The 27,645-nt window shown below is 47.8% G+C and overlaps 1 protein-coding gene across 8 annotated transcripts; it reads right to left on the bottom strand.

Annotated features, from left to right (window-relative positions):
- Positions 1 to 4,430: 4,430 nt before the first annotated feature.
- shfl (shiftless antiviral inhibitor of ribosomal frameshifting) lies at positions 4,431 to 26,683 on the bottom strand. 8 transcript variants are annotated; one of them, XM_069927334.1, is made up of 8 exons: positions 26,573 to 26,683; positions 25,719 to 25,866; positions 13,723 to 13,823; positions 13,430 to 13,474; positions 10,646 to 10,786; positions 8,009 to 8,112; positions 7,079 to 7,227; positions 4,431 to 5,590 (listed from the first exon to the last, which is right to left on the bottom strand). In XM_069927334.1, exons 2-8 carry the CDS (start codon positions 25,834 to 25,836, stop codon positions 5,331 to 5,333), a joined length of 918 nt encoding a protein of 305 aa, XP_069783435.1. In that variant the 5' UTR covers positions 25,837 to 25,866; positions 26,573 to 26,683; the 3' UTR covers positions 4,431 to 5,330. The 8 variants fall into 8 exon arrangements, with proteins under 8 accessions (XP_069783435.1, XP_069783432.1, XP_069783434.1 ...); XM_069927331.1 differs by lacking the exon at positions 26,573 to 26,683 and adding an exon at positions 26,231 to 26,554; XM_069927333.1 differs by lacking the exon at positions 26,573 to 26,683 and adding an exon at positions 26,231 to 26,552 and having other exon boundaries at positions 13,774 to 13,823.
- Positions 26,684 to 27,645: the final 962 nt, after the last annotated feature.

The raw sequence follows: 27,645 nt of genomic DNA, 5'->3' as shown, positions 1-27,645 counted from the left end.
AGTTCAGTGTGTCAGAAATGGACTTCATGGGACACAGACTTACACGGGAAGGACTAAACCCTGCAGAGGCCAAGGTGAAAGCTATTGCAGAGGCACGTGCACCTCAGAACACAACAGAGGTGAGGAGTTTCCTGGGATTGGTCAATTTTTGTGCAAAGTTCATTCCTAATTTCGCTACAGTGGCAGAACCACTAAGGAAACTAACCAGGAAAGGTGTACCTTTTCTTTTTGGATCTGAGCAGAAGAAAGCGTTCACAGCGCTGAAGCAAAGCCTGACAGATGCAAAAACTCTTGGATATTACGATCCGGCGGCATCAACCAAAGTCATAGCGGATGCCAGCCCGGTTGGTTTAGGAGCTGTGTTGGTCCAGATGCATGATGGAGGACCAAGAATCATTGCCTATGCCAGCAGATCATTATCAGATGTGGAAAGAAGATACTCTCAGACAGAGAAAGAAGCACTCGGACTTGTATGGGCCTGTGAGAGGTTCCATGCATATTTATATGGCATTGAATTTGAATTCATCACAGATCATAAGCCATTAGAGGTGATCTATGCACCTAGATCCAAACCATGTGCCAGAATAGAGAGATGGGTACTCAGACTACAACCCTACAAATATAAAGTAATCCACATTGCAGGGAAAGCAAACATTGCAGATCCGCTGTCCAGATTGGTGAAGGATGGTGGTCCACAATCCAAGTCAGAATTGGGAACAGAAACAGAGAGCTTTGTACGCTTCGTAGCTATTCAGTCGACACCGAAAGCTGTGACCACGAAGGAAGTCGAGAGAGAGTCCGAACATGACCCAGAACTCATGGAAGTAAGAGAATGTATCCAGAGTGGACAATGGGACAAGTGTACTCACAAGGCTTACATTCCCATTAGAGACGAACTTTGTTGCATCAGATAGTGTGTATTAAGAGGTTGCAGGTTGGTGATACCGCAAAGATTGAGACCGAAGATCGTATCCTTAGCGCATGAAGGACACCTAGGTATTGTTGGTACCAAGCAAAACCTCAGGACCAAGGTATGGTGGCCAGGCTGTGATAAAGACGCAGAGAAATTTGTTAAAACTTGTCACGGATGTCAAATCACAAGTAGGAGTAATCCGCCAGAACCGATCCGGAGTACACAACTCCCGACAGGACCATGGATCGACGTAGCTGTTGATTTTCTTGGACCTTTACCGACGGGTGAATCAATTATGGTAGTGATAGGTTACTACAGCAGATACTATGAGTACGTGGTGTTGAAGTCCACAACCACTGAAAAAACAATACAAGCATTAGCAGAGATATTTGCAAGATATGGATTACCTGTTACATTATACTCTGACAATGGTCCACAATTCATTTCAGAGACATTTGCGGAATACATGAGGACCACAGGTATCCACCATCATAAAGTAACTCCGAAATGGCCGCAAGCCAACGGAGAAGTAGAGAGACAAAATCAGTCCATTGAAAAACGATTGAGGATTGCACACGCAGAAGGACAAAATTGGCGAGAAGCAATGCTATCTTATGTGGCTGTCTATCGAGCAACGCCTCATGCAACCACTGGAAAAAGTCCTGCAGAAGCATTTTTTGGGAGAAAAATCCGCACAAAAATGCCAGAAATAAAGGAAATCCGAGACGACCAGGAGATGAGGGACCACGATGCTGAAAAGAAAGGTGCAGCAAAGCTGTACACAGATTCGAAACGTGGAGCCAAGTACTCAGACATCATGCCAGGAGATAATGTTCTAGTGAGGCATGAAACTGGTGGTAAGCTAGACACACCTTATTACCATCAACCCTATACTGTCGTATCCAGTCAAGTCTCCAACTGGAGTCCTGTATAAGAGAAATGTATCAGGTGTAAAAAGGTACCAGTCCAGAGATACATCGAGCGAAGAGGTTGAAAGGCCAATACGAGATGCTGAAACTGAGAGACCTGATGATGTTCCAGAGGCAGTTACCAGCACTCCTGATGAAGTGACTAGAGCGCCAGAAACACCCGAAGCCGTGGCGAGCAGTATTTCCGACGCTGAGAGTGAACAACCGAGAAGCGACGACAATATCGCAGGCAGGCCGAAACGAAACCGGAAAGCGCCCAAACGATACAAAGACTTTGTGCCATAGTTTTAATAAGAACTTTGGGACAGTATTTAATCTTATATCATAAAGTGCATGTATGAGTGCTGTAGGAAGTAAATTTTATGTAGTTGAGTTATAGTATTACCATTAGTTACGATGTTTGTATGTTTCCGAGGGATATTGGTAAGTGAAGGTAAAGTTTATTTCTGATTAAAGGAGGGATGTCATGATAATGAATATGTATGAGATGTACCGGAAGTCATGTGGTATGAGAGAGAGATAAGAACACAAGCAGGAGAACAAAGGAAACGGGAGAATAAAGACACTGAGAAGTTTACCTGATAAAACTTGTGTTTGATGTTTTATTAACTTCACATTTCGGGCCACAAATGTGACAAGCAACATTCGTTCGGTGATAGGAAGAAAAGTCAAAGCATAACGCTGGAGAAATTCAGCAGGTCAAACCGTGTAGGTAAAGATGTAACCAACATGTTCGTTATTATGCACTTAATGACAAGTCGAGTCGGCGGGTGAGATAAATCAAGTAAAAAAAACTTTATTGAATACAATCAAACAGGATGAACAGGGTAGGGAGGGAGAGTCCGCAGCGTGGCGTCTACTCCCTGCTCGTACTCGGTTCAACGAATGTGCCCGCAAGTTTCCGCGTGTTCGCTGTTGCGAGTATGGGGGCTACAGTGCGATTGCAGAGCAGCCAATGGCAGCACCTGCCTACACAATGTTTCGGGCTTGAGCCCTTCATCAAGGTAGATTCATCAAGATCCCCGGAAAGAAAGAATGATCACTTGAAGAGCATTTATAATGGCTCTGAGGCTCACTGGAGTTTAGAAGAATGGTGGGGGGGTGGGGGGGTGGGGGTTGGAATTCTATTGAAACCCATCGAATGCTGAAAGGCCTGGATAGAGTGTATGTGGAGTCAATGTGTCCTCTGGGGCAGGAGTCTGGGAACAGCCTCCAAATACACTGTGTGACCTGCTGAGTTTCTCCAGCAGTGTGTTTTTACTTCAACCTTGGCGTCCGCAGACTTTCAGTGGCCGCGAGATCGCAGCAGACGAATCCAAATAAAAAGCAGACCTTTCGAGATGGGATCGAGGTAGAAATCACAAGGGCTTGAACAATAATAGCTGCAGGCAGGAAAAAAAAAGTTAACGAGAAACGTGAGATGACTTGGATCTGTCTTCCTGACAGTATTCCTTTCCTAAATCACCCTATCACTGAAAGCAAAACCAGTCCCAGAGGATTCAGCAGCGGAATCCAGATCGCTGGACTCTCCCTTGAGCCGCAGCCCGAGATCATTGTAGAGACACGACCAGAATCGAGAGGAAATTACAACAGTGGGTCACGCTCAGAAATTACTTCACAGCTTCCACTTTCTGGCAGAAGGGAGAGAATTAAAGAGGCAATGACCCCATGCACAAACACACGCCCACACATATACACACACCCATACACCCACACCCATAAACACCCACCCACCCATACACAGACACCCATACACACACACCCATACACACACACCCATATACACCCACCCATACACACACACACCCATATACACCCACCCACCCATACACACACACACCCATATACACCCACCCACCCATACACACACACCCATACACACACACCCATATACACCCACCCACCCATACACACACACACACCCATACACACACCCATATACACCCATCCACCCATACACACACACACACCCATACACACACACCCATATACCCATACACTCACACATATATATACACACACCCATACACTCACACATATACACACACACTCACACATATATATATATATACACACACCCATACACACTCAAATATACACACACCCCCATACATACACACTCACACATATACACACACACCCACGCACACTCACACATATACACCTACACATCCATAGATGTGTGCGCACAGACACACTCAAAAGCACACTCACATATATACCCCTACATACCCTTACCCACAACCCCGCCCCCCCCCCCACAGATGGGCATGCACACACATACACCCGCAAAATCACACACATATACACACCCCTACATACAGATACGTACTCACACCTACACACACAGAGTAATCACTCATTGAAGTGTATGATCACGCACTTTAGTGGAAGGAATAAAAGCTTAGACCATTTTCTAAAAAGGAAACGAGTTGAGAAATCAGAGGGACCTGAATCCTTGGGCAAGATTCCCAAAAGATTAACTGAATGGAGAGACGGTTGTAAGGAGGGCAAATGCAAAGCTACCATTCGTTTCCAGTGGGTTGCAATCTAAAAGCAGCGATGTAATAATGAGGCTTTCTAAGGCATTGTTCCGACTACCCTTGGATTCTTTATTGATGGAAAGATGTGTTAGCGCGTTGGAGAGGGTCCAGAGGAAGTTCACAAGATGATCAGGGTTGTCACATGAAGAACATTTAAAGGCCCTTGGACTCGCTGAGGTTTAGAATGGGGGGTGGAGGGAGAATCTCATTAAAACGCATCAAATGCTGAAACACCTGGATACATGAGATGTGGAGATGAGGGGAGCCTGGAACCAAAAGACACTGCCTCAGAACGCAAATAGATCACGTTAAAATAAAACAGAGCTGAGGAGGAACTTCCTCCCCCAGCCGGTGGTGAATCTGTCGCATTCAGTGGCGCGGACGGCCATGGAGGCCAGGACATTGGGTATATTTAAATTGAAGGTGGTGGTTCTTGATTCGGGAGGAAATCAGGAATTAGGGGGAGAAGGTAGAAGGATGGGGTTGAAGGGGGGGGGGGTGCCACGGTCAGTGTGACCAGGGTTCGAATCCAGCGTTGTTTCCACCTCTGGGTCAATTGGGCAGGGCGGGCCGAACCGTGCCTTGTGTCGACACTTTAAAAAATTTAATTAAAAAGGATACATCGACCATGATGGAAGGGCTAGTCAGACTCAATGGGTCAAACGGTCTCATTCCACAACCCAGTCAGGAAAAGGAAATTGCCATAACCTCGGACTAAACCCCAAAAGCTTCATTGCTTGAATGTAAAATTACACAGAGTTAAAGCAATTATTTCTTTGCTGATTTCCTCTTGCTTGGATGGGTCTCCCCCAAACCCAATTTGGCGAGGTGGGTTGTCCCCAAGTCCCTCCTGTCTAGTCGTTCCCCAGGGATTTCCTGGGGACAAGGTATGATCCTGAATCGGGAGGCGCTGCGCTCAACGTGCAGATCATTCACTGCCGTTCTCTAATCCTCGGCCTCATTGTCCCCACTGTCCGACTTCTCTGTCGAGTCCTCCTCTTCCTCGGTGGGGTCCTCCTCCTCCTCGAGGATGTCCTCTTCCAGGATTTCCTCCACGGGGCACTCCATCAAGCTGCCCTGGCTCACGCAGGTGGCCACGGTGGACCCCGTGCTGTCGTGCTCCGGGCACTGGAACAGAACCTTCGGCAGCCCTTGGCGTTGGCGGCTCCGTGGGTGCACGCAATGGGTGCCCGGGATGTAGGGCTCTGGGGGCGGTGGGGGGGGTGGGGAAGAAAGTTCCTCCATGAGTGCCACAGTGTCATGAGTGCCTTCTTATTGTCCCTTCCCCCCCCCCTCCCCAGCCCCGGTGGGCAGCTTAATTCCCCAAAAGTCCCTGGTGTGTTGGTGGGAATGCGGGGAGGACAAAATGAGAGTTGAATAACAGGTCAGGTTGAAGCAAAGCAGAGCAAGTCAAAGGGTAAACAAGGCTTCGGCTTCCCTTGCCAACCCACGGATGCTGCCTGACCTGCTGAGGTCCTCCAGCATGAGTGGGGGGCTCAAAGTGGCATGTGAAGACTCACTCCGCGGGAAGAGGAGGCGCATGGGGGCAACACCTACCTCTTACACTTGAAGGAATGAATCAGTGTTCATTGCTCAAGGCTGCTAACATGATAACAAGCCTGCTTCAACTCAAATGGCAGCTGAAACAGTCTTCCTGCTCATCCCAATATCTGACGTTAGGAAGGGGTGAATAAAAATGGACCTGTGGGGAGCGGAGTCATGGTGCACTCCCGCGGTGTCCAACCACCCAGCCTGATGACCAATAACTAGGGAGGACCCAGTGACTAGGGTGTAAGGAGAAGGTCCGGTAACTCGGGTGTAAGGGAAGGGCCCGGTAACTCGGGTGTAAGGGAAGGGCCCGGTAACTCGGGTGTAAGGGAAGGGCCCGGTAACTCGGGTGTAAGGGAAGGGCCCGGTAACTCGGGTGTAAGGGAAGGGCCCGGTAACTCGGGTGTAAGGGAAGGGCCCGGTAACTCGGGTGTAAGGGAAGGGCCCGGTAACTCGGGTGTAAGGGAAGGGCCCGGTAACTCGGGTGTAAGGGAAGGGCCCGGTAACTCGGGTGTAAGGGAAGGGCCCGGTAACTCGGGTGTAAGGGAAGGGCCCGGTAACTCGGGTGTAAGGGAAGGGCCCGGTAACTCGGGTGTAAGGGAAGGGCCCGGTAACTCGGGTGTAAGGGAAGGGCCCGGTAACTCGGGTGTAAGGGAAGGGCCCGGTAACTCGGGTGTAAGGGAAGGGCCCGGTAACTCGGGTGTAAGGGAAGGGCCCGGTAACTCGGGTGTAAGGGAAGGGCCCGGTAACTCGGGTGTAAGGGAAGGGCCCGGTAACTCGGGTGTAAGGGAAGGGCCCGGTAACTCGGGTGTAAGGGAAGGGCCCGGTAACTCGGGTGTAAGGGAAGGGCCCGGTAACTCGGGTGTAAGGGAAGGGCCCGGTAACTCGGGTGTAAGGGAAGGGCCCGGTAACTAGAGTGCAAGGACAGGGCCCTGTTGGGGTAATTGACCAACAGCCAGTGTGGGGGGAGGGGGGTGTGCATGGGGAGGTGTGGACCACGTAGACAGCATTTGCAGTCCTTCACCTGCTCTTGGAGGGGGCCCCTTCTCTGAGCAAAGAAATTGGAGGGAAGTTGTTCTGCCATTCTGGCTGAGGCCTGAGGGCAGCCAGAAATGCAGGAAGTGCAAGGTAGAGCGCGGACCCACCTCTGCGATTATAGCAGTCCTCAGCGAAGCAGCTGTGGGGTCTGTGACTCCGTGGTGCCAGACTTCTCTTCGGCGGAAGGATGCGGACAGGGGTCACCTGGCTGCCGCAGACGTAGCACGGGGAAGGGAGACCCATCTGGGTAAAGCCCCTGAACAGGAAGAGGAATTGGGGTGAAGCGGGGGGGGGGGGGGGGGGCGCGCGAGCTTCCTGAGGCTCCGCGGAACACAGTAAAGGGGATGCCCAGCCAGTGAGGGTCAGCGGGTTGGGGCAAGGGGAGGACGGAGGTGATGTTGGGAATAGCGTGGGAGGGGTGCAGTTGCAGTTCCCCTAGGGACTGCGTGGGAAAGGAGCACATGCCCTAGGGACTGTATGGCAGAGGAACGCATGCTCTGGTATTGCACAGGAGAGGAGCGCACATCTTGGGACTCCACGGGGGAGGTACGCACACCTGAGGATTGTGCAGAAGAGCCCTACCCTGGGACTGTATGGGAGAGGAACACCCTCATTTTGGTACCAAACTCCATGGTGGCTACATTGGAAAGGGGAACACACCCTGGGGACTGCATGGGAGAGTATACACACTCTGGGATGCATGGGAATGGTGCACACACCTGAGGACCATGCAGAAGAGAAATGGACAACTGGAGACTGCTTGGGAAAGGAGCGCACACACCCTGGGGACTACACTGGAGGGGGAGCACGCATCCTTGGGGACTGCGTTGGGAAGGAGCATGCGTCCTGGGGACTGCACTGGGGGGGGAACACGCATGCCAGGTGCATGTTGGGAGAGGCACATGTCTCAGGAATGGCAGAGAAGTGCCTTGCTTGTGTCAAGGAGATAGTTCAGGAGGCACTAACAGTGAAAATGCGCCCTCTCCTTTCACAATGTGCGAAAAACAGATCATGATGGCTAACTGCCATCATTGTACCCAAAGTTATGGCCACACTCCTGGCAGTTAAACTCCGCGTAGCCCCACATCTTATCGTAAGGCACTGGGTCATACTTCTTCTTGCAGTGTCGACATCTGGACACCTGCAGTGGGACATAAAATCCATTTACTGTCTCATTTTAAAACAATTACAGGTGCTCCTCAATCTACAATGGGGTTACATTCCGACAAATTCATCGCAAGTCGAAAATATCTTAAGTCGGAAAAGAATACCACACCTACCATTAAATTTTGAATACCTTTTATTCCACACTGAAAAAGAAACCATTAACGTACGCAGCTGAAAGCACACTGGACATGAAGTATGCTGTATGATCCTCGCGCGTGATGCTGCCATCACCCGGCATCGCGAGAGAGGAGCATACCACATATCGCAAGTGCGGGAACAGATCGGAATTCGAAACTGAAAGTACCGATTTGAACCATCATAACCTCAAAAAAAATCATGTCGGGACATTGTAAGCAGGGAAGTAACTGCAGTAGAAGTCTAAAAATCTAGACCTTCTGAGAATCCAGACTCTCAAACCTTTTTAAATTTAACGGGCATTTTGCCTTCGAGCGTGAGTAGAGTTACGATCGAGATCCGTTCCTGTCTGTCTTTAAGTCAAATTTGTAGATAAGTTGGAACTGTTACATATGGTTCTCATTTAGCATCAGTCAAATGTTTGTCTTAATACTGTTTAAAAAAATTAAGGAAATAGTTTTTAAAACAGTTTAGATAGAAAAAAAAGACCATGGTTAAAAGTTAAGACTTTCACTCATTCCATCAATGCCTTGCATTCCAGAACGGGCACTTGTGAGATAACATTGTGCGAATTGGGGGCACAATTTGTTTGTAAGTATGAGTGTCCTTAAGTCGGGTGTTCGTTAACCGGGGACTCCCTGTACTGTATTTTTCTTTGTCGATGTTCATTTTTAAACATAATTTCAAGCATTACATGCTCTTTTTTTGCAGTGAAAATATTTAATGATTACATTTTTATCAAGTGTTGACTTCAATTTTCTTTAAAACTCCTTGTTGCAAGAAATGAAGCTATCAAATTTTACCTTCATCTCTTCTTTATTCCTCCTTAAATTTGAAGTTTAAAAGTACCACCCCGAGAATCCAGAAAATTCAAACAGGCCCAATCCCTGAGCGGTCCAGATTTTCAAACTTCTACTGTTGGAGAATTTTTGTTTCGTGAAGTACCTGTTCGCTGCAGCATATAAGAATTTCGATAATGAAGGGCTCAAGCCCGAAATGTTGGTTATGTATCTTTATCATTCCAATATAAAGTACATTATTTGCCCAGCTGAGTTTCTCCAGATTTTGTTTTTACTTCAATCATGGGGTCTGAAGACTTTCGTGTTTTACTTAAGAATTTCGATGCACTCGTTCAATGCCTGTGACATTAAACTCAAACTCTAGAACAGCCATTCTCAACCTTTTTCCGGCTCTGGCCCCCTTAAGTCTCTGCTCAGTTTATGCGTCCCCTTCCCTGAGAAGCAGACAGGATTAGTTGGTTTCTTCCGTAACCACTACAAAAAAAAGCATTTAAAAATATTTAATGATTTCAGTCTGTGTCCCCACTTAAATGTGCTGTGGATCTCCCAGGGGGAGGCTGAATGGCCCCTTGTTAGACAGCTCAGAATGTTTATCTAGTGAACAATGGAGGAGGATTCATTTCCTGGTACAGTCACACCTCCTGCTTCACAACCCATTGGGAACCATCAAAACGGTGCAGAATTCTTCCCCTCATTGATTTATAGCTACTTTATTTCCCCAAATGATAATCTGTACCATGCACAAGTGTACCGACAGACCTAGATGATGCAACCAAATGAGAATGTAAGGTACACCAACAAGTATGTCCACCATCTTCTGGTTCCTGACTCCTTTCACTTGGACCCCTCTCCCCTTACACATGTCACTGGGACCCCTCTGTCTGGGACCCTTTGCAGTCCCAGTCACTAGCACTCCTTTCTCTGGGACCCACTCCCCTTACACACCCAGTCACTGAGACCCATCTCTGGGACCCCGCTCTCCTTACACTCCCAGTCACTGGGACCCATCCAGTCACTGGGACCCCTCCCTCTGGGACCCACTCCCCTTACACCCAGTCACTGGGACTCCTCACTCCGGGACCTTGCTCCCCTTCCACTCCCAGTCACTGGGATCCCACTTCCCTTAAGATTCCTGTCACTTGGACCCCTCTTCACTTACACACGCCACTGGGACTCTGCTCCCCTAACACTCCCAGTCATTGAGACCCCTCTCTCTGGGGCCCTGCCACCCCTTACACTCCTAGACACTGAGACTCTCCCAACCTCCCATCATTTGATGGGAACCTCCCAACTAGGGGAAGACTAAAGGTAAGAACAGCCCTTTGGGATGTCAACGTCCAGTTGTTTGTCCATAACCTTCCATGCTGAGCGATTTAGCATGCCATCCAGATACCTGTTTGACATGGTCTCCACCCTCCACCCTAGCTGACCAAGTAAGCACCACTGATCTCTTCTGATCCCTTCCAAATCTCTGCTCCTTTGGTCTATGACTAGATGGGCTGTGTATTGAAGCCTGGGATCATCTCCTAGTTTGCATCAAGCATCACCCTGGAGCAGGCACTGAGTTCCTACCTGTTTCCTTGCAGGAACTCTTCTCCACCAATATCGGTCACACTGGGAGCAGGAGAATTGCCTCTCTTTGGAAGGAATTAATTTTTCATTGGCCTGGTTAAACAGGTCCAAATTCTTGACTGTCAGTCCCGCCATTACTTGCTGCATATTCAGACAGGGGGAAAGAGACAACGAAAGTTTATGAAGTGCTGTATCCCACTGTCTGAAATGCTCCTTGACCTGACTGTCCATGGCCTCATGCACTAAAACTACCAGTAAATTGGAGGAGCAAGTCCTTATATTCTGTCTTGGCAATCGCCAGCCGGATGGCATTAATGGCGACTTCTCCAGCTGTTGCTCACCTACTCCCGCTCTTCTCCATCCCACTGACTTCTTTCCTACACCTCTCTGCCTCCCCTTCCATCTCCATTCACAGAGCCATCCCTCCTCCCCTGTCCTCCCTCCCTTATTCACCTATTACCTCCTGCTTGAAGGACTGTGCTCCTCCTCTTGCCCCCCTCACCCTCCCCTACCATTTTATTTGGGCGCCTGCCTACATTGTATCCGTACGTTTATGAAGGGCTCAAGCCCAAAATGTTAGTTATGCATCTTTTTCTTTGCTAATCTGTCTGCACTAGTCTAATAGTTGACTTTTGGGGACCGAGTCAAATTTGGGGGGGGGGGCGCCTCGACTTTTAAACGGATACTACTTTTGACCGCGGTAAGTACCTGCGTCATTCAAGATGGCAGAGATTGGGTGGTAAGTCCACGTTTTGGGCATTGGGAGCTTGGATGGGCAGGTGGCCAAGGTGAGGATCCGCATTAGGGGTGTCAGAAGCTCGGATGGGCGGGTGGCAATGTGTTAGTATTTGTGGGGAATTGCCCAGAATTTGTTCATATTTGCCAGTGACACCAGCAGAGTATCAGAATTTGGAGGGAATCCCCTAGGCTTCGTTAATATTTTCTAGTGGTCTTATTGTGTGTCACAGATGTCCTTTTTTATTTTAATGATGGAGCATGGTAGAAAACCCTCTGCTGCATGAAACCCAATTAACCAACCAAACCTGGACATTTTCGGAAGATGGGAGGAAACCAGAGCACCTGGGGAAACCCACGCAGGTCTCAGGGAGAAAATGCAAACTACTTACAGATAGCGCCGGATTGGAACGCGGGTCGCTGGTGCTGTAATAGTGTTGAGCTGACCATGCCACCCACGTGTATCATTGTTTGGGAAAAGAATTGCTGAAGGAATTCAGCCGTTGAGACAGCAACCATGGGTAGAAATGGTCAGTCAATATTTCGGGTCTGGACTAAGGGAAAGAGTTGACACTATTGAAAATACACTGTAAATTCTGGAGGATCTCAGCCATCTCACAGCAGGTAAAAATATATTACCAACATTTCGGGCCTGAGTCCTTCAAGATATAAGCGAAAAGGCGGCAGGCATTTGAATAAAGACTGGGAGACAAAAGGGGAAGAATGGGAGGGGTAGGCGTCCAGACCAACAGACAAAAGGTTGTTCATTGGATCTGATAAGAGGAAAGGTGAGAATTGATTTTGACTCTTTGCGAGGAAACAGAGGGTAAAGGGGAGAGAGAAGGGGAGCGAGAGAAAGAGAAAGAACTAGAGAAAAGATGATGGGGAGCAAAGATGGGGGGGGGGTGGTTAACAGAAACTGGAGGTCTCTCCCCTGGATTAGTATTAGGGTTAGCTTGGAGAGGGACCCAGAGGTGATAGGAAAGTGTGAGAGGAGTAGTGTCAAGTAGAGGAATAAACCATGGGGAGAGGGTAGGGGATGGGGAAAAAAATTAAAGTGCAGGGAAAAGAGCATTTTGGAAAGAAAGAGCATTCTGGCTGGTTGCATCACTGCCTGGTGTGGAGGCACCAACTCTCAGGACAAGAATAAACTCTAGACGGTTGTTAACAAGGCCTGCGACATTACAGGCACCAGACTTCACGCCATCGAGGACATCTACATGAGGTGGTGTCTTTAAAAAAAGCAGCCTCTATCCTCAAAGAGCCCCACCACCCAGGCCATGCCCTCTTCACTCTGCTACCATCAGGAGCCTAAAGACGAGCACTCAGCGGCACAAGGACAGCTTCTTCCCCGCTGCCATCTGATTCCTGAATGAACAATGAACCACAGACACTGCCTCACTTTTCGTGCACTATTTTAATTTTTTTATAGTAATGTTGTAAGATGGTTTATAATATAAATGTTTGCCATGTGATTCTGCCGCAAAACACCAAATTTCATGACTTGTTCATGACAATAAGTTCTGATTCTAAACAAAGCCCTACTGTTCCCCAAGTTTACGCTTGGCCTCACCCTGGCAATGGAAGAGGCTGAGAACAGACATGTCATAGGAATGGTTGGAGGAGCTGAATAGGCTTCTCAAGTGTAACAAACATGGGGTGACCAGGAGTGGGCCAGTGTTGATTGGGTTCAGCTTGAGTTTGCCAAAATTTAAAGGGAGACCTTTGGTTAGTACTTTCAGGGTGGGGTCACTTTATGCATTTTCAGGGGCTGCCAGGAGCGTGTCGGCGACAGGATCTTTATTAATTTTATGTTTTAAAATCTATAACAGGCCAATTCCGTGCCACCATTAATTTGAATGGTGGGGAGGAAACCGGAGCCCCCGGTGACAACCCACGCAAACACGGGGAGGACGTACAAGCTCCTTACTGACAGCGCAGGGTTCGATCCCCGGTCCCTATCGGCGTAAAGGTGTTGTTCTAACCACAACACCACCCATGCCGCCCTGACCTGATGGTCACCAACTGCTCCCCAGCTTTCAAATTTACCTTGGTCTTTGGCTCCTCTTCTTCTCGGAGCGTCTGAATAACTGCCTGATGGAAAGAATCAGAATCAATGGCCGAGCCTCATCCAGGTGTCTCTGAGCCAGACCTCCATAACCGACACGAGAACCCAAGAAACAGGAGACTTGCTTACTTCTACCACTGCCAAGATTATGTCTTCGCCTGTCCATCTTTCCAGCCAATCCTCACAACCCACTGCCCAAAAATCCATCCGAGCCAGATACAAGACCTTCAGTAAGCACAGCACACCTTGGTCTCCGAGCCGATGGGTGACTCACCTTCAAAGCCCTGAAAGCTTGTTGAAAGCATAACACATAGGCCACGTTTACCTTGATCTCGTCATCTTCTTCTATGTCATTCCTGTCATCGTCATCTAAGCCTGCAAAAGATGAAACCGACTCTCTTTAATCTCCAATCCCCTGCCACCAGTCTCAGCTCTCTGTGTGAATGTTGTGTTTAACATCAGAGGTAAACATTTTCAGATGGCGGGAAATAATGCCTGACATACACTACAAGATATGTTCAGAAACAGAATTTATTGTAATGAGCAGGATGTCTTGCAGCAGCGTCACAGCACAAATATCACTATAAATTACAAAATAGGAGAAAGTATCTGTCGTTTTATCACCCATTCAGAAATCTGATGGCAGAGAGGAAGAAGCTGTCCTTGTGCCACTGGGCACTCGTGGTTTACAAACTTTTTCTTCCCACCCACATCCCACCTTAAGCAATCCCTTACTAATCTCAGAGCACCCACGGCATAGGGATTACTTAAAGTGGGATGTGAGTGGGAAAAAAAGGTTGAGAACCATTGGGTTAGACAATGGAGAAATATTGGAACAAAGTGTTGAAGCAGAATCCTTTAACTGTCTTTTTTGGAATTGTTGGAGAGAGTGGCGTAATTTTAATGGCATCTGATTTGCATATCAACTTACGACCTACATGAGTTCGTACATACGACCAAAATTATTTTTTTTAGGTTATTTTTCAATTTATCCAAAAACAGTATCACATCTGAAAAAAAAACAATTCTTTTTAATGTATTTGCAGTTTATTTTAGTAGAATTCACTTCTCAGATACAAACACGATGAAAACTTATGATTTTCTTCCCTCCCCCCCAAAACTATGAAACAACTAAAGTGACAAACAGAAAAATGGTAAAAAGAAAAAGAAAACGCCCGTCTTTCTAATCGACTTCCACTCCTTGAGGTGCTTCATTGCTGTTCTCATTATGTACTTTGTAATCTTTTTTCGAACCGTGGGCTGTTACTATAGCTGTGCACCTTTCCCATCTTGCCTATTTCCTTCATCTCTGCACCTCCTCCTTCTCTTCCTCTCTGTGCCCCTTCCACACTCTTTCCATCCCTCTGCCCCCCCCCTCTTAAGGATTCTGCTTAAATAAAATACTTTGTTCCAATATTTCTCCATTGTCAAACCCAATGGTTCTCAACCTTTTTCCTTCCACTCACATCTTTCTTTGGCTTGGCTTCGCGGACGAAGATTTATGGAGGGGGTAAAAAGTCCACGTCAGCTGCAGGCTCGTTTGTGGCTGACCAGTCCGATGCGGGACAGGCAGACACGATTGCAGCGGTTGCAAGGGAAAATTGGTTGGTTGGGGTTGGGTGTTGGGTTTTTCCTCCTTTGCCTTTTGTCAGTGAGGTGGGCTCTGCGGTCTTCTTCAAAGGAGGCTGCTGCCCGCCAAACTGTGAGGCGCCAAGATGCACGGTTTGAGGCGTTATCAGCCCACTGGCGGTGGTCAATGTGGCAGGCACCAAGAGATTTCTTTAGGCAGTCCTTGTACCTTTTCTTTGGTGCACCTCTGTCACGGTGGCCAGTGGAGAGCTCGCCATATAATACGATCTTGGGAAAGCGATGGTCCTCCATTCTGGAGACGTGACCCATCCAGCGCAGCTGGATCTTCAGCAGCGTGGACTCGATGCTGTCGACCTCTGCCATCTCGAGTACCTCGACGTTAGGGGTGTGAGCGCTCCAATGGATGTTGAGGATGGAGCGGAGACAACGCTGGTGGAAGCGTTCTAGGAGCCGTAGGTGGTGCCGGTAGAGGACCCATGATTCGGAGCCGAACAGGAGTGTGGGTATGACAACGGCTCTGTATACGCTTATCTTTGTGAGGTTTTTCAGTTGGTTGTTTTTCCAGACTCTTTTGTGTAGTCTTCCAAAGGCGCTATTTGCCTTGGCGAGTCTGTTGTCTATCTCATTGTCGATCCTTGCATCTGATGAAATGGTGCAGCCGAGATAGGTAAACTGGTTGACCGTTTTGAGTTTTGTGTGCCCGATGGAGATGTGGGGGGGCTGGTAGTCATGGTGGGGAGCTGGCTGATGGAGGACCTCAGTTTTCTTCAGGCTGACTTTCAGGCCAAACATTTTGGCAGTTTCCGCAAAGCAGGACGTCAAGCGCTGAAGAGCTGGCTCTGAATGGGCAACTAAAGCGGCATCATCTGCAAAGAGTAGTTCACGGACAAGTTTCTCTTGTGTCTTGGTGTGAGCTTGCAGGCGCCTCAGATTGAAGAGACTGCCATCCGTGCGGTACCGGATGTAAACAGCGTCTTCATTGTTGGGGTCTTTCATGGCTTGGTTCAGCATCATGCTGAAGAAGATTGAAAAGAGGGTTGGTGCGAGAACACAGCCTTGCTTCACGCCATTGTTAATGGAGAAGGGTTCAGAGAGCTCATTGCTGTATCTGACCCGACCTTGTTGGTTTTCGTGCAGTTGGATAATCATGTTGAGGAACTTTGGGGGACATCCGATGCGCTCTAGTATTTGCCAAAGCCCTTTCCTGCTCACGGTGTCGAAGGCTTTGGTGAGGTCAACAAAGGTGATGTAGAGTCCTTTGTTTTGTTCTCTACACTTTTCTTGGAGCTGTCTGAGGGCAAAGACCATGTCAGTGGTTCCTCTGTTAGCGCGAAAGCCGCACTGTGATTCTGGGAGAATATTCTCAGCGACACTAGGTATTATTCTATTTAGTAGAATCCTAGCGAAGATTTTGCCTGCAATGGAGAGCAACGTGATTCCCCTGTAGTTTGAGCAGTCTGATTTCTCGCCTTTGTTTTTGTACAGGGTGATGATGGTGGCATCACGAAGATCCTGAGGCAGTTTACCTTGGTCCCAACAAAGCTTGAAAAACTCATGCAGTTTGGCATGCAGAGTTTTGCCGCCAGCCTTCCAGACTTCTGGGGGGATTCCATCCATACCTGCTGCTTTGCCACTTTTCAGTTGTTCGATTGCCTTATATGTCTCATCCAGGGTGGGAACCTCATCCAGCTCTAGCCTTAGGGGCTGTTGAGGGAGCTGGAGCAGGGCGGAATCTTGGACTGAGCGGTTGGTACTGAAAAGAGATTGGAAGTGTTCTGACCATCGGTTGAGGATGGAGATCTTGTCGCTGAGGAAGACTTTGCCGTCTGAGCTGCGCAGCGGGCTTTGGACTTGGGGTGAGGGGCCGTACACAGCCTTTAGAGCCTCGTAGAAACCCCTGAAGTCGCCAATGTCCGCGCTGAGCTGTGTTCGTTTGGCGAGGCTAGTCCACCACTCATTTTGGATCTCCCGGAGTTTGCGCTGAAGATGGCTGCATGCGCGACGGAAGGCTTGTTTCTTCTCTGGACAGGACGGCTTTGTAAGGTGAGCCTGGTGGGCAGCTCGCTTCTTTGCCAGCAGCTCCTGGATTTCCTGGCTGTTTTCGTCAAACCAGTCCTTGTTTTTCCTGGAGGAGAAGCCCAGTACCTCTTCAGTGGATTGCAGTATGGTAGTCTTCAACTGATCCCAGAGGGTTTCAGGGGACGGGTCCGTGAGGCGGGTTGCAACGTCGAGCTTTGCTTTGAGGTTTGCCTGGAAGTTTCCTCTCGCTTCGTCTGACTGCAGTTTTCCAACATTGAACCTCTTTCTGGGGGCTTTATTGTTCCTGGGCTTTGGCTTGAAGTGAAGGTTGAGTTTGCAGCGAACCAGCCGGTGGTCAGTGTGGCATTCCGCGCTAGGCATGACCCTGGTGTGGAGCACATCTTGTTTGTCACTTTCTCGCACCAGGATGTAGTCCAGGAGGTGCCAGTGTTTGGATCGGGGATGCATCCAGGTGGTCTTAAGGCTGTCCCTCTGCTGAAAAAGGGTGTTTGTAATGACAAGCCGCTGTTCTGCGCAGAGCTCCAACAGGAGGCGCCCATTGTCGTTGCACTTGCCGACGCCATGCTTGCCCAGGATTCCTGGCCAGGTTTCTGAGTCTTTGCCGACACGAGCGTTGAAGTCGCCCAGGATGACAACCTTGTCGGCTGTAGGGGTACGTTGGATGAGGTTGCGCAGGTCGGTGTAGAACTTGTTCTTTTCTGCTGGTTCCGCCTGGAGGGTTGGAGCATAGACACTGATGAGGGTGATGTGACGCTTGTTTTGAAGTGGGAGTCGCATGGACATGATTCGGTCCGAGAGGCCTGTCGGAAGGTTTTCGAGTTTGGAGGCAATGAAGCTCTTGACCATGAAGCCTACACCAGATAGGCGTCGTTCATCCGAAGGTTTGCCAGACCAGTAGAGTGTGTAGCCCGCGCCGCGTTCTTGGAAGCTGCCTACATCTGCCAGGCGGACTTCACTGAGAGCGGCTATGTCGATGTCAAGTCTGAGGAGTTCATGTGCAATGAGGGCAGACCGACGTTCAGGTCGATGGCTGTCAGTCTTATCTAGCATGGTTCTGATGTTCCAGCATGCTAGCTTGAGTTTGTGAGCATCTTTTGAGGGGGAGGACGTGGAGGGGGAGGACGTGGAGGGGGAGGACGTGGAGGGGGAGGACGTGGAGGGGGAGGACGTGGAGGGGGAGGACGTGGAGGGGGAGGACGTGGAGGGGGAGGACGTGGAGGGGGAGGACGTGGAGGGGGAGGACGTGGAGGGGGAGGACGTGGAGGGGGAGGACGTGGAGGGGGAGGACGTGGAGGGGGAGGACGTGGAGGGGGAGGACGTGGAGGGGGAGGACGTGGAGGGGGAGGACGTGGAGGGGGAGGACGTGGAGGGGGAGGACGTGGAGGGGGAGGACGTGGAGGGGGAGGACGTGGAGGGGGAGGACGTGGACCTGTCCTCGGGCCTGCGCAAAGGAGCTTTTAGGTGGAGTGCAGTGCGCGCAGTACTGGCCCCACCCTTTACACCCATGGTTCGTGTGCCGTGGCCAAGCAAGCTGGGACGTGGCAGCGAGGTCCTTGGGTCGTAGGTTTTATATCGGAGTGGCCTTCTCCTATGCAGGTTTCTTACCCGGGCTGGAGGGGCCTGCCTCCCCTCCTAGGTCGGTCCATACTGCCCGGACCGGGGCCTCCGTCTGCCTCACTCGACCGAGGCCGGGGCCGCCGTCTCCCCCTTCCACTCACATACCACTTTAAGTGTGAGTCTTCCACTCACATACCACTTTAAGTAATCCCTATGCCATATATTAACTTTTAGCTCTCTGATGGCTAGGCTCGGTGGGTGGTGTAGGTCAGATGGACGGACGCCATCTCTAGTACTCATGCTCAATGGCTACGTGACGTCATGTTTAAACTTATTAGATGCTCAATTTCCAATTTGAATTTAAAATGTTCAAATAATTGTGGGGACCCTTTTTGAGTTACTTTTATAATATTTGATTTGTTATGGTAGAAGAGTTGACTAATAAGGTAATTCTGATCAGAATTCTGTCTTTTTTTTGGCCAAATGGCTTCTTTCTAGTAGTGGGTTTATATTTTCTTTTAGAAATAAAATAATATCAATGCAATATAATTTGATTAAAATGTGGGGTTCTTTGGATGAATGTTATGATTTAGTGTAATGTATCTTTCTGATATTACTCTGTATTTTTGGATGTTAATAAAAGCATTGAAAAAGAGATAGTGGAGGGGGAACCATAGTTGGACTGTGCTTAGTGCATTAGTTGGCTTTAATCCAGCCCTGGGCAAGGATGGATTCCTAATAGAATTCTATAAAACATTTAAAGAGTTATTAATTCCTCCTATCCTGGAAGTAATGAACCAGATAGAAGAAACACAAAACTTGCCAGATTCATGTAAGACAGCAATAATTACAGTAATACCAAAGACTGCCCGTCCGGGCAGTATGGTCTGACCTAGGAGGGGAGGCAGGCCCCTCCAGCCCGGGTAAGAAACCTGCATAGGAGAAGGCCACTCTGAAATAAAACCTACGACCCAAGGACCTCGCTGCCACGTCCCAGCTTGCTTGGCCACGGCACACGAACCATGGGTGTAAAGGGTGGGGCCAGTACTGCGCACACTGCACTCCACCTAAAAGCTCCTTTGTGCAGGCCCGAGGACAGGTCCACGTCCTCCCCCTCCACGTCCTCCCCCTCAAAAGATGCTCACAAACTCAAGCTAGCATGCTGGAACATCAGAACCATGCTAGACAAGACGGACAGCCACCGACCTGAATGTCGGTCTACCCTCATCGCACATGAACTCCTCAGACTTGACATCGACATAGCCGCTCTCAGTGAAGTCCGCCTTGCAGATGTAGGCAGCCTCCAAGAACGCGGCGCGGGCTACACACTCTACTGGTCTGGCAAGCCTATGGATGAACGACACTTATCTGGTGTAGGCTTCATGGTCAAGAACTCCATTGCCTCCAAACTCGAAAACCTTCCGACAGGCCACTCGGACCGGATCATGTCCATGCGACTCCCCCTTCAAAACAAGCGTCGCATTACCCTCATCAGTGTCTATGCTCCAACCCTCCAGGCGGAACCAGCAGAAAAGGACAAGTTCTACACTGATCTGCGCAACCTCATTCAACGCACCCCTACAGCCGACAAAGTTGTCATCCTTGGCGACTTCAAAGCTCGTGTCGGCAAAGACTCAGAAACCTGGCCAGGAATCCTGGGCAAGCATGTTGTCGGCAAGTGCAACGACAACAGGCGCCTCCTGTTGGAGCTCTGCGCAGAACAGCGGCTTGTCATTACAAACACCCTTTTTCAGCAGAGGGACAGCCTGAAGACTACCTGGATGCATCCCCGATCCAAACACTGACACCTCCTGGACTACGTCCTGGTGCGAGAAAGAGACAAACGAGATGTGCTCCACACCAGGGTCATGCCCAGCGCGGAATGCCACACTAACCACCGGCTGGTTCGCTGCAAGCTCAACCTTCATTTCAAGCCAAAGTCCAGGAACAGTAAAGCCCCCAGAAAGAGGTTCAATGTTGGAAACCTGCAGTCAGATGAAGTGAGAGGAAACTTCGAGGCAAACCTCAAAGCAAAGCTCGAGGATGCAATCCGCCTCACGGACTCGTCCCCTGAAGCCCTCTGGGATCAGCTGAAGACTGCCATACTGCAATCCACTGAAGAGGTACTGGGCTTCTCCTCCAGGAAAAACAAGGACTGGTTCGACGAAAACAACCAGGAAATCCAGAAGCTGCTGGCAAAGAAGTGAGCTGCCCACCAGGCTCACCTTGCAAAGCCGTCCTGGCCAGAGAAGAAACAAGCCTTCCGTAGCGCATGCAGCCATCTTCAGCGCAAACTCCGGGAGATCCAAAATGAGTGGTGGACTAGCCTCGCCAAACAAACCCAGCTCAGCGCGGACATTGGCGACTTCAGGGGTTTTTATGAGGCTCTAAAGGCAGTGTACGGACCCTCACCCCAAGTCCAAAGCCCGCTGCGTAGCTCAGACGGCAAAGTCCTCCTCAGCGACAAGATCTCCATCCTCAACCGATGGTCAGAACACTTCCAATCTCTTTTCAGTGCCAACCGCTCAGTCCAAGAATCCGCCCTGCTCCAGCTCCCTCAACAGCCCCTAAGGCTAGAGCTGGATGAGGTCCTCACCCAGGAAGAGACATATAAGGCAATTGAACAACTGAAAAGTGGCAAAGCAGCAGGCATGGATGGAATCCCCTCAGAGGTCTGGAAGGCTGGCGGCAAAACTCTGCATGCCAAACTGCATGAGTTTTTCAAGCTCTGCTGGGACCAAGGAAAGCTGCCTCAGGACCTTCATGATGCCATCATCATCACCCTGTACAAAAACAAAGGCGAGAAATCAGACTGCCCAAACTACGCTGCTCTCCATTGCAGGCAAAATCTTCGCTAGGATTCTCCTAAATTGAATAATACCTAGTCTCACCAAGAATGTTCTCCCAGAATCACAGTGCGGCTTTCGCGCAAACAGAGGAACTACTGACATGGTCTTTGCCCTCAGACAGCTCCAAGAAAAGTGCAGAGAACAAAACAAAGGACTCTACATCACCTTTGTTGACCTCACCAAAGCCTTCGACACCGTGAGCAGGAAAGGGCTTTGGCAAATACTAGAGCACCTCGGATGCCCCCCCAAGTTCCTCAACATGGTTATCCAACTGCACGAAAACCAACAAGGTCGGGTCAGATACAGCAATGAGCTCTCTGAACCCTTCTTCATTAACAATGGCGTGAAGCAAGGCTGCGTTGTCGCACCAACCCTCTTTTCAATCTTCTTCAGCATGATGCTGAAACAAGCCATGAAAGACCTCAACAATGAAGACGCTGTTTACATCCGGTACCGCACAGATAGCAGTCTCTTCAATCTGAGGCGCCTGCAAGCTCACACCAAGACACAAGAGCAACTTGTCCATGAACTACTCTTTGCAGACGATGCCGCTTTAGTTGCCTATTCAGAGCCAGATCTTCAGCGCTTGACGTCCTGTTTTGCGGAAACTGCCAAAATGTTTGGCCTGGAAGTCAGCCTGAAGAAAACTGAGGTCCTCCATCAGCCAGCAACCCACCATGACTACCAGCCCCCCCCCCCACATCTCCATTGGGCACACAAAACTCAAAACGGTCAACCAGTTTACTTATCTCGGCTGCACCATTTCATCGGATGCAAGGATTGACAACGAGATAAACAACAGACTCGCCAAGGCAAATAGCGTCTTTGGAAGACTACACAAAAGAGTCTGGAAAAACAACCAACTGAAAAACTTCACAAAGATTAGCGTATTCAGAGCCGTTGTCATACCCACACTCCTGTTCGGCTCCGAATCATGGGTCCTCTACCAGCATCACCTATGGCTCCTAGAACACTTCCACAGCGTTGCCTCCGCTCCATCCTCAACATTCATTGGAGCGACTTCATCCCTAACATCGAAGTACTCGAGATGGCAGAGGCCGACAGCATCGAATCTACGCTGCTGAAGATCCAACTGCGCTGGGCAGGTCACGTCTCCAAAATGGAGGTCCATCGCCTTCCCAAGATCGTGTTATATGGCGAGCTCTCCACTGGCCACTGTGACAGAGGTGCACCAAAGAAGAGGTACAAGGACTGCCTAAAGAAATCTCTTGGTGCCTGCCACATTGACCACCGCCAGTGGGCTGATATCGCCTCAAACTGTGCATCTTGGCGCCTCACAGTTCGGTGGGCAGCAACCTCCTTTGAAGAAGACCGCAGAGCCCACCTCACTGACAAAAGACAAAGGAGGAAAAACCCAACACCCAATCCAACCAACCAATTTTTCCCTGCAACCGCTGAAACCGTGTCTGCCTGTCCCGCATCGGACTTGTCAGGCACAAACGAGCCTGCAGCTGACGTGGACATTACCCTCCATAAATCGTCGTCCACGAAGCCAAGCCAAAGAGAAGACCAAAGACTGGGAAGGATCCACTAACACCAGCATCATAAAGACCAATATCTCTACTTAACTCAGATTAGAAGATAATAGCAAAATTATTAACAAACAGATTGGCCGACTGTTTACCAAAAATGGTAAAACAAGATCAAACTGGATTTATCAAGAAAAGACAAACAGCGGACAATGTCTGCAAACTTATTAATCTAATCCACACAGTTCAAGAAAATATGAAGCCAACAGTGGCTGTTACTTTAGACGCAGAAGAAGCCTTTGACATGGTAGAATGGAATTATTTATTCAAAGTATTACAGAGATTCAATCCACCAGAAAAGTATATTAATTGGATTAAAGCATTATATAATGGACCATTGGCAAAGGTAACAGTAAATGGATATGTATCGAACCAATTTAAATTAAGTTGGTCAACTAGGTAGGGATGTCCATTATCTCCCTCACTGTTCGCTTTAGCAATAGAAACATTGACAGAACTGATAAGAACAGAAAATAAAATAAAAGGGATAAAAATAAAAGAGAAGGAATATAAAATCAGTCTATTTGCAGATGACATCATAGTATACTTAACAGAACCAGAAATATCAATAAAAGAATTACATAAGAAATTGAAGGAATATGGAGAAATATCGGGGTACAAGATCAACACAAATAAAAGTGAAGTGATGCCAATGAGTAACGCGGATTGTACAGAATTTAAAAAAGAATCACCATTTAAATGGCAAACACAAGCAATCCGATATCTAGCTGTTAGGTTGGATAATAACTTAAGCTACCTGTACAAACTAAATTGTCAACCACTAATAAAAAAATTGCAGGAAGACTTAGAACATTGGAAATAATTACCGCTATCATTGATAGGGAGGGTAAATTGCATTAAAATGAATGTCTTCCCAAGGATACAATACTTATTTCAATCCTTACCAATTCCCTTAACAGAGAAATTCTTTAATGAACTAAAGAGAATAATAAGGAATTTTTTATGGAAAGGGGGGGAAACCGAGAATAGGATTAGATAAATTAACAGAGAGGTACAACCAAGGTGGTTTGCAGTTACCAAATTTTAAAAATTATTATAGAGCCGCACAATTAAGGTATTTATCAGATTTTTACCAGACAAGGGAAAAACCAGACTGGACTAAGATAGAACTAGATAAAACAGGGGACAAGTTACCGGAACATATACTTTATAAATGGGATGCAAAGCTGGTGCAATATAAAAGCTCACCAGTATTGCATCATTTACTTAATATATGAAAGAAGATCCACTTAGAAAGGAAAAAAAACGAATGACCAAATACCAAAATTACTATTGACACAAAATCCGCTAATCCCTTTTACAATAGGCAACCTTTCCTTTAGAGAATGGGAGAGAAAAGGAATTAAAAGAATATAAAATTGTTTTTTGGGAAATAATTTATTAAAGTTTGAATTGTTGAAGTACAAATATGGAATAACTTATGATACAATGTTTGCATATCATCAATGGAGAGCTTATTTAAAGGACAAATTGGGAAACAGATTGAGGTTACCAGAAGGAAGCAGCTTTGAATATGTGATTACAGGCACAATGATAATTAAAAGATTTATAACGAACATGTACATCAAGCTACAAGAGAAGGAAAATTATGGGATAAGCTATAAACCCAAACATAAGTGGGAAAAAGATTTAAACATAAATAATGAAATATGGGAAAACTTATGTTCTGGAATTATGAAGTATAAAATAAACACAAGGTTACGCGTGATACAGTATAATTTATATATCACGCCCCAAAAGTTAAATAAATGGAACCCAACAGTATCAGATAGATGTTTTCGCTGTAAGAAGGAAATGGGAACAACAGTACATGCAATTTGGGGATGTGAGAAAGTTTTGGGAAGATCTAAATCAGGTATTAAATAAAATCACAACAAGCAATATATCAAAAAATCCAGAGATCTTTCTTCTAAGTAATATAAGTAGTAAAGAATTAGGCCTCAAACTGGATGAAGTGCATAAAGGATTTATTATGATAGCCTTAGCAGTAGCAAAAAAATGTATAATGTCAACTTGGAAATCAGAAGAGAGCCTGAGAGCACAGCAATGGTACATAGAAATGAATAAATGTATTCCATCGGAAAAAATAATATATAATTTTTAAAAATAAAGTCGCATTATTTGAACAAATTTGGGAACCGTACATGGAACATAACAGAGAGGGCCTACCGCGGACCTTCACCTCCAAAAATGATAAGAAGATAATGTGTAAAAGTAGATGGTGCATTTTTCTTGTTTATTTTTCATTGTGTGAAGACATTGTTTCATGGTTTTATTGTATATGTTGAATGTTTATTGGTTTTGGAGGGGGGTGGGAAGGGGGGGAGGTGGGTAGATGGGGGGGGGGGGGGAAGGGGAGAAAATGCCACTGTGTATATTTAAGAGGGAAATGTTTGTGTGTATTTTGGTTGATATGGTTCGCAGTGTGAAAATAAAAAATTATAAAAAGAACAAAAAATCCAGCCCTGGGCAGTGGCCAATAATTAGTGATGGTCAAACCACTGCCTGGTGTCAGATATCTGGGAAGGAAGAGACACAGGAGAGGGCGAAGATAGAGGGCGAAGATCATTTTTTAAATGTACAGACAGAATAACATGCGGGAAGAAGGTTCAGGAGTAGAGTGAATCGTACAAAGTTGTGAATTGGGTGTCATTCTCACTCACCTCCTGTTTCCGGATCTATGAACATCAGGATTATGTGCTTGGTGACCAGGGTATAATTGTTGTGATATCTTTTCATCAGCAGGACGGCCAACTCCAGAGGTACATTGCCCTGGAACATCTCGCGAAATCTCCTGACACTCTTCTCCAACTGTGAATATGGTTGTTGGTAATGGAGGGGGGGGGGGGGGGAGGAGGTGAGATGGAAGGGAGGTCAAAGGGGAGGTGGAGAAAGGAAGGGGAGAGGGCAGAAGTAGGAGGAGGGGGAGGAGGAGAGAGGGGGAGAAAGGGGAGGGGGATGGAAAAAGTGTGGAAGGGGCACAGAGAGGAAGGGAAGGAGGAGGTGCAGAGATGAAGGAAATGGGCAAGGTGGGAAAGAGAAAGGGAGAGAGGGAAAGAAAGCAGGGCAGGAAATGGGGACAGGGCAGAATGGGGGAAAATAAAAAAAAAACATGGTCAGCCATCAGGTGGTGGGTACATGTCTGCTCCTACTGTCCCTGCCCCGAACCGGTCACCTGAACTCTGCGCTGCAGTTGCGCTTGGTCCATGTCGGGGCCAAAGCAGCAGAACAAACTCCTCCGGCTGTCAAAATGTTCAGCTTTCTGCTCATCAAAGCGGAATTTCCTTACTCGGTACTTTCAGTTTCATGCCTGCTCCGTCGGGCGGGGAGGGTCCGCAATTAAAAGGGCAACGCACCTCCACAACGGGACTTGCCAGCAAGTTTAGTGCGGGGGATTTGGAGGGGGGGGGGGGAAGGAAGGTCAAATCAAGCTGGTACTTTCATGGACCGAACTCTCTCCACAGAAGTCATGTGCATGCAACCTTACAGGCCCTTCGGCCCACAACGTTGTACTGACCTATACAACCCTCAACAATCTAAAGTTCCAGTGCGGTCCAACTTTTTCTTTCCACTCCCATAATCAATGCCAGAGCTGCTCTGTGATTAGTAAGGGGTATGAGAGTGGAGAGAAAAAGTTTGAAAACTTTTAATCGTATCTATTTGACTCATGATTGCATAACTACAAAGGAAATAGGCCAATGACAATATTACTCAAGCAGTAAAAACACAAATTGTTGGAGAAACTCAGCAGGTCAAAGTGTCCTTTACGTAGCAAAGGGCCTTGCCACATAAAGGACACTGTTTCAGCTGCTGAGTTTCTCCAGCATTTTTTGTTTTTACTTCTACCAACGAGGTTTACAAATTTTTGTGATTTTTCAAGCAAAATATTTCAATAGCAATTGGATCTAGAGCAGTGATTCTCATCCTTCCCACTCACATACCACCCTAAGTAATTAATCCCTCGCTAATCACAGAGCTCCAATGGTTACTTAAAGTGGTATGTGAATGGAAAGAAAAAGGTTGAGAACCACTGATCCAAACTTCCTTATCACACACCTATACTTTTCTTTCATCCATATGCCGGACGGAGTCTTTTAAATGCCCCTATTATACCAGACTAAGATTAAATAGCCCTATTGTTCCAGCCTCCACCACCACCCCGGCAAGGCATTCCAGGCACCCACTGCTCCCTGTGTAAAAAAGAACTTGCCCCTGACATCTTGCCTAAACCTTCCTCCCCTCAACTTAAACAGATGTCCTCTGGCATTTGCTACCACCGCCCTGGGAAAGAGGTGCTGGCTGTCCACTCTATCAATAGCCCCTTTTTCACTGGCATCCCAATTAATTGGCTGGGCGGGGTCCCGGGATAGGAAGGCCTTTTGCTAATTGCTTTTCCACCGAACACACTCATCCCCGGGGATCGGATGTTCTGCCTTCAACTGGAAATGGGTGACTTTCCGCTGTCCCTTTTCCACTGTTTTTAATCAGCAAATACCAGGGATATGAGTAGGGGCAGAGGTGATTAATTCCTGGCGTGAAATCATTCGGACAGTGTTCCTTTCCCACTGGGCCCTGTCCCAGTTAGTTCCT

Source organism: Narcine bancroftii, chromosome 3, assembly GCF_036971445.1.
Source record: "Narcine bancroftii isolate sNarBan1 chromosome 3, sNarBan1.hap1, whole genome shotgun sequence".
Taxonomy (NCBI): domain Eukaryota; kingdom Metazoa; phylum Chordata; class Chondrichthyes; order Torpediniformes; family Narcinidae; genus Narcine; species Narcine bancroftii.
Note: the sequence above shows the minus strand (reverse complement) of the source record. Positions and strands in the feature narration are given on the sequence as shown.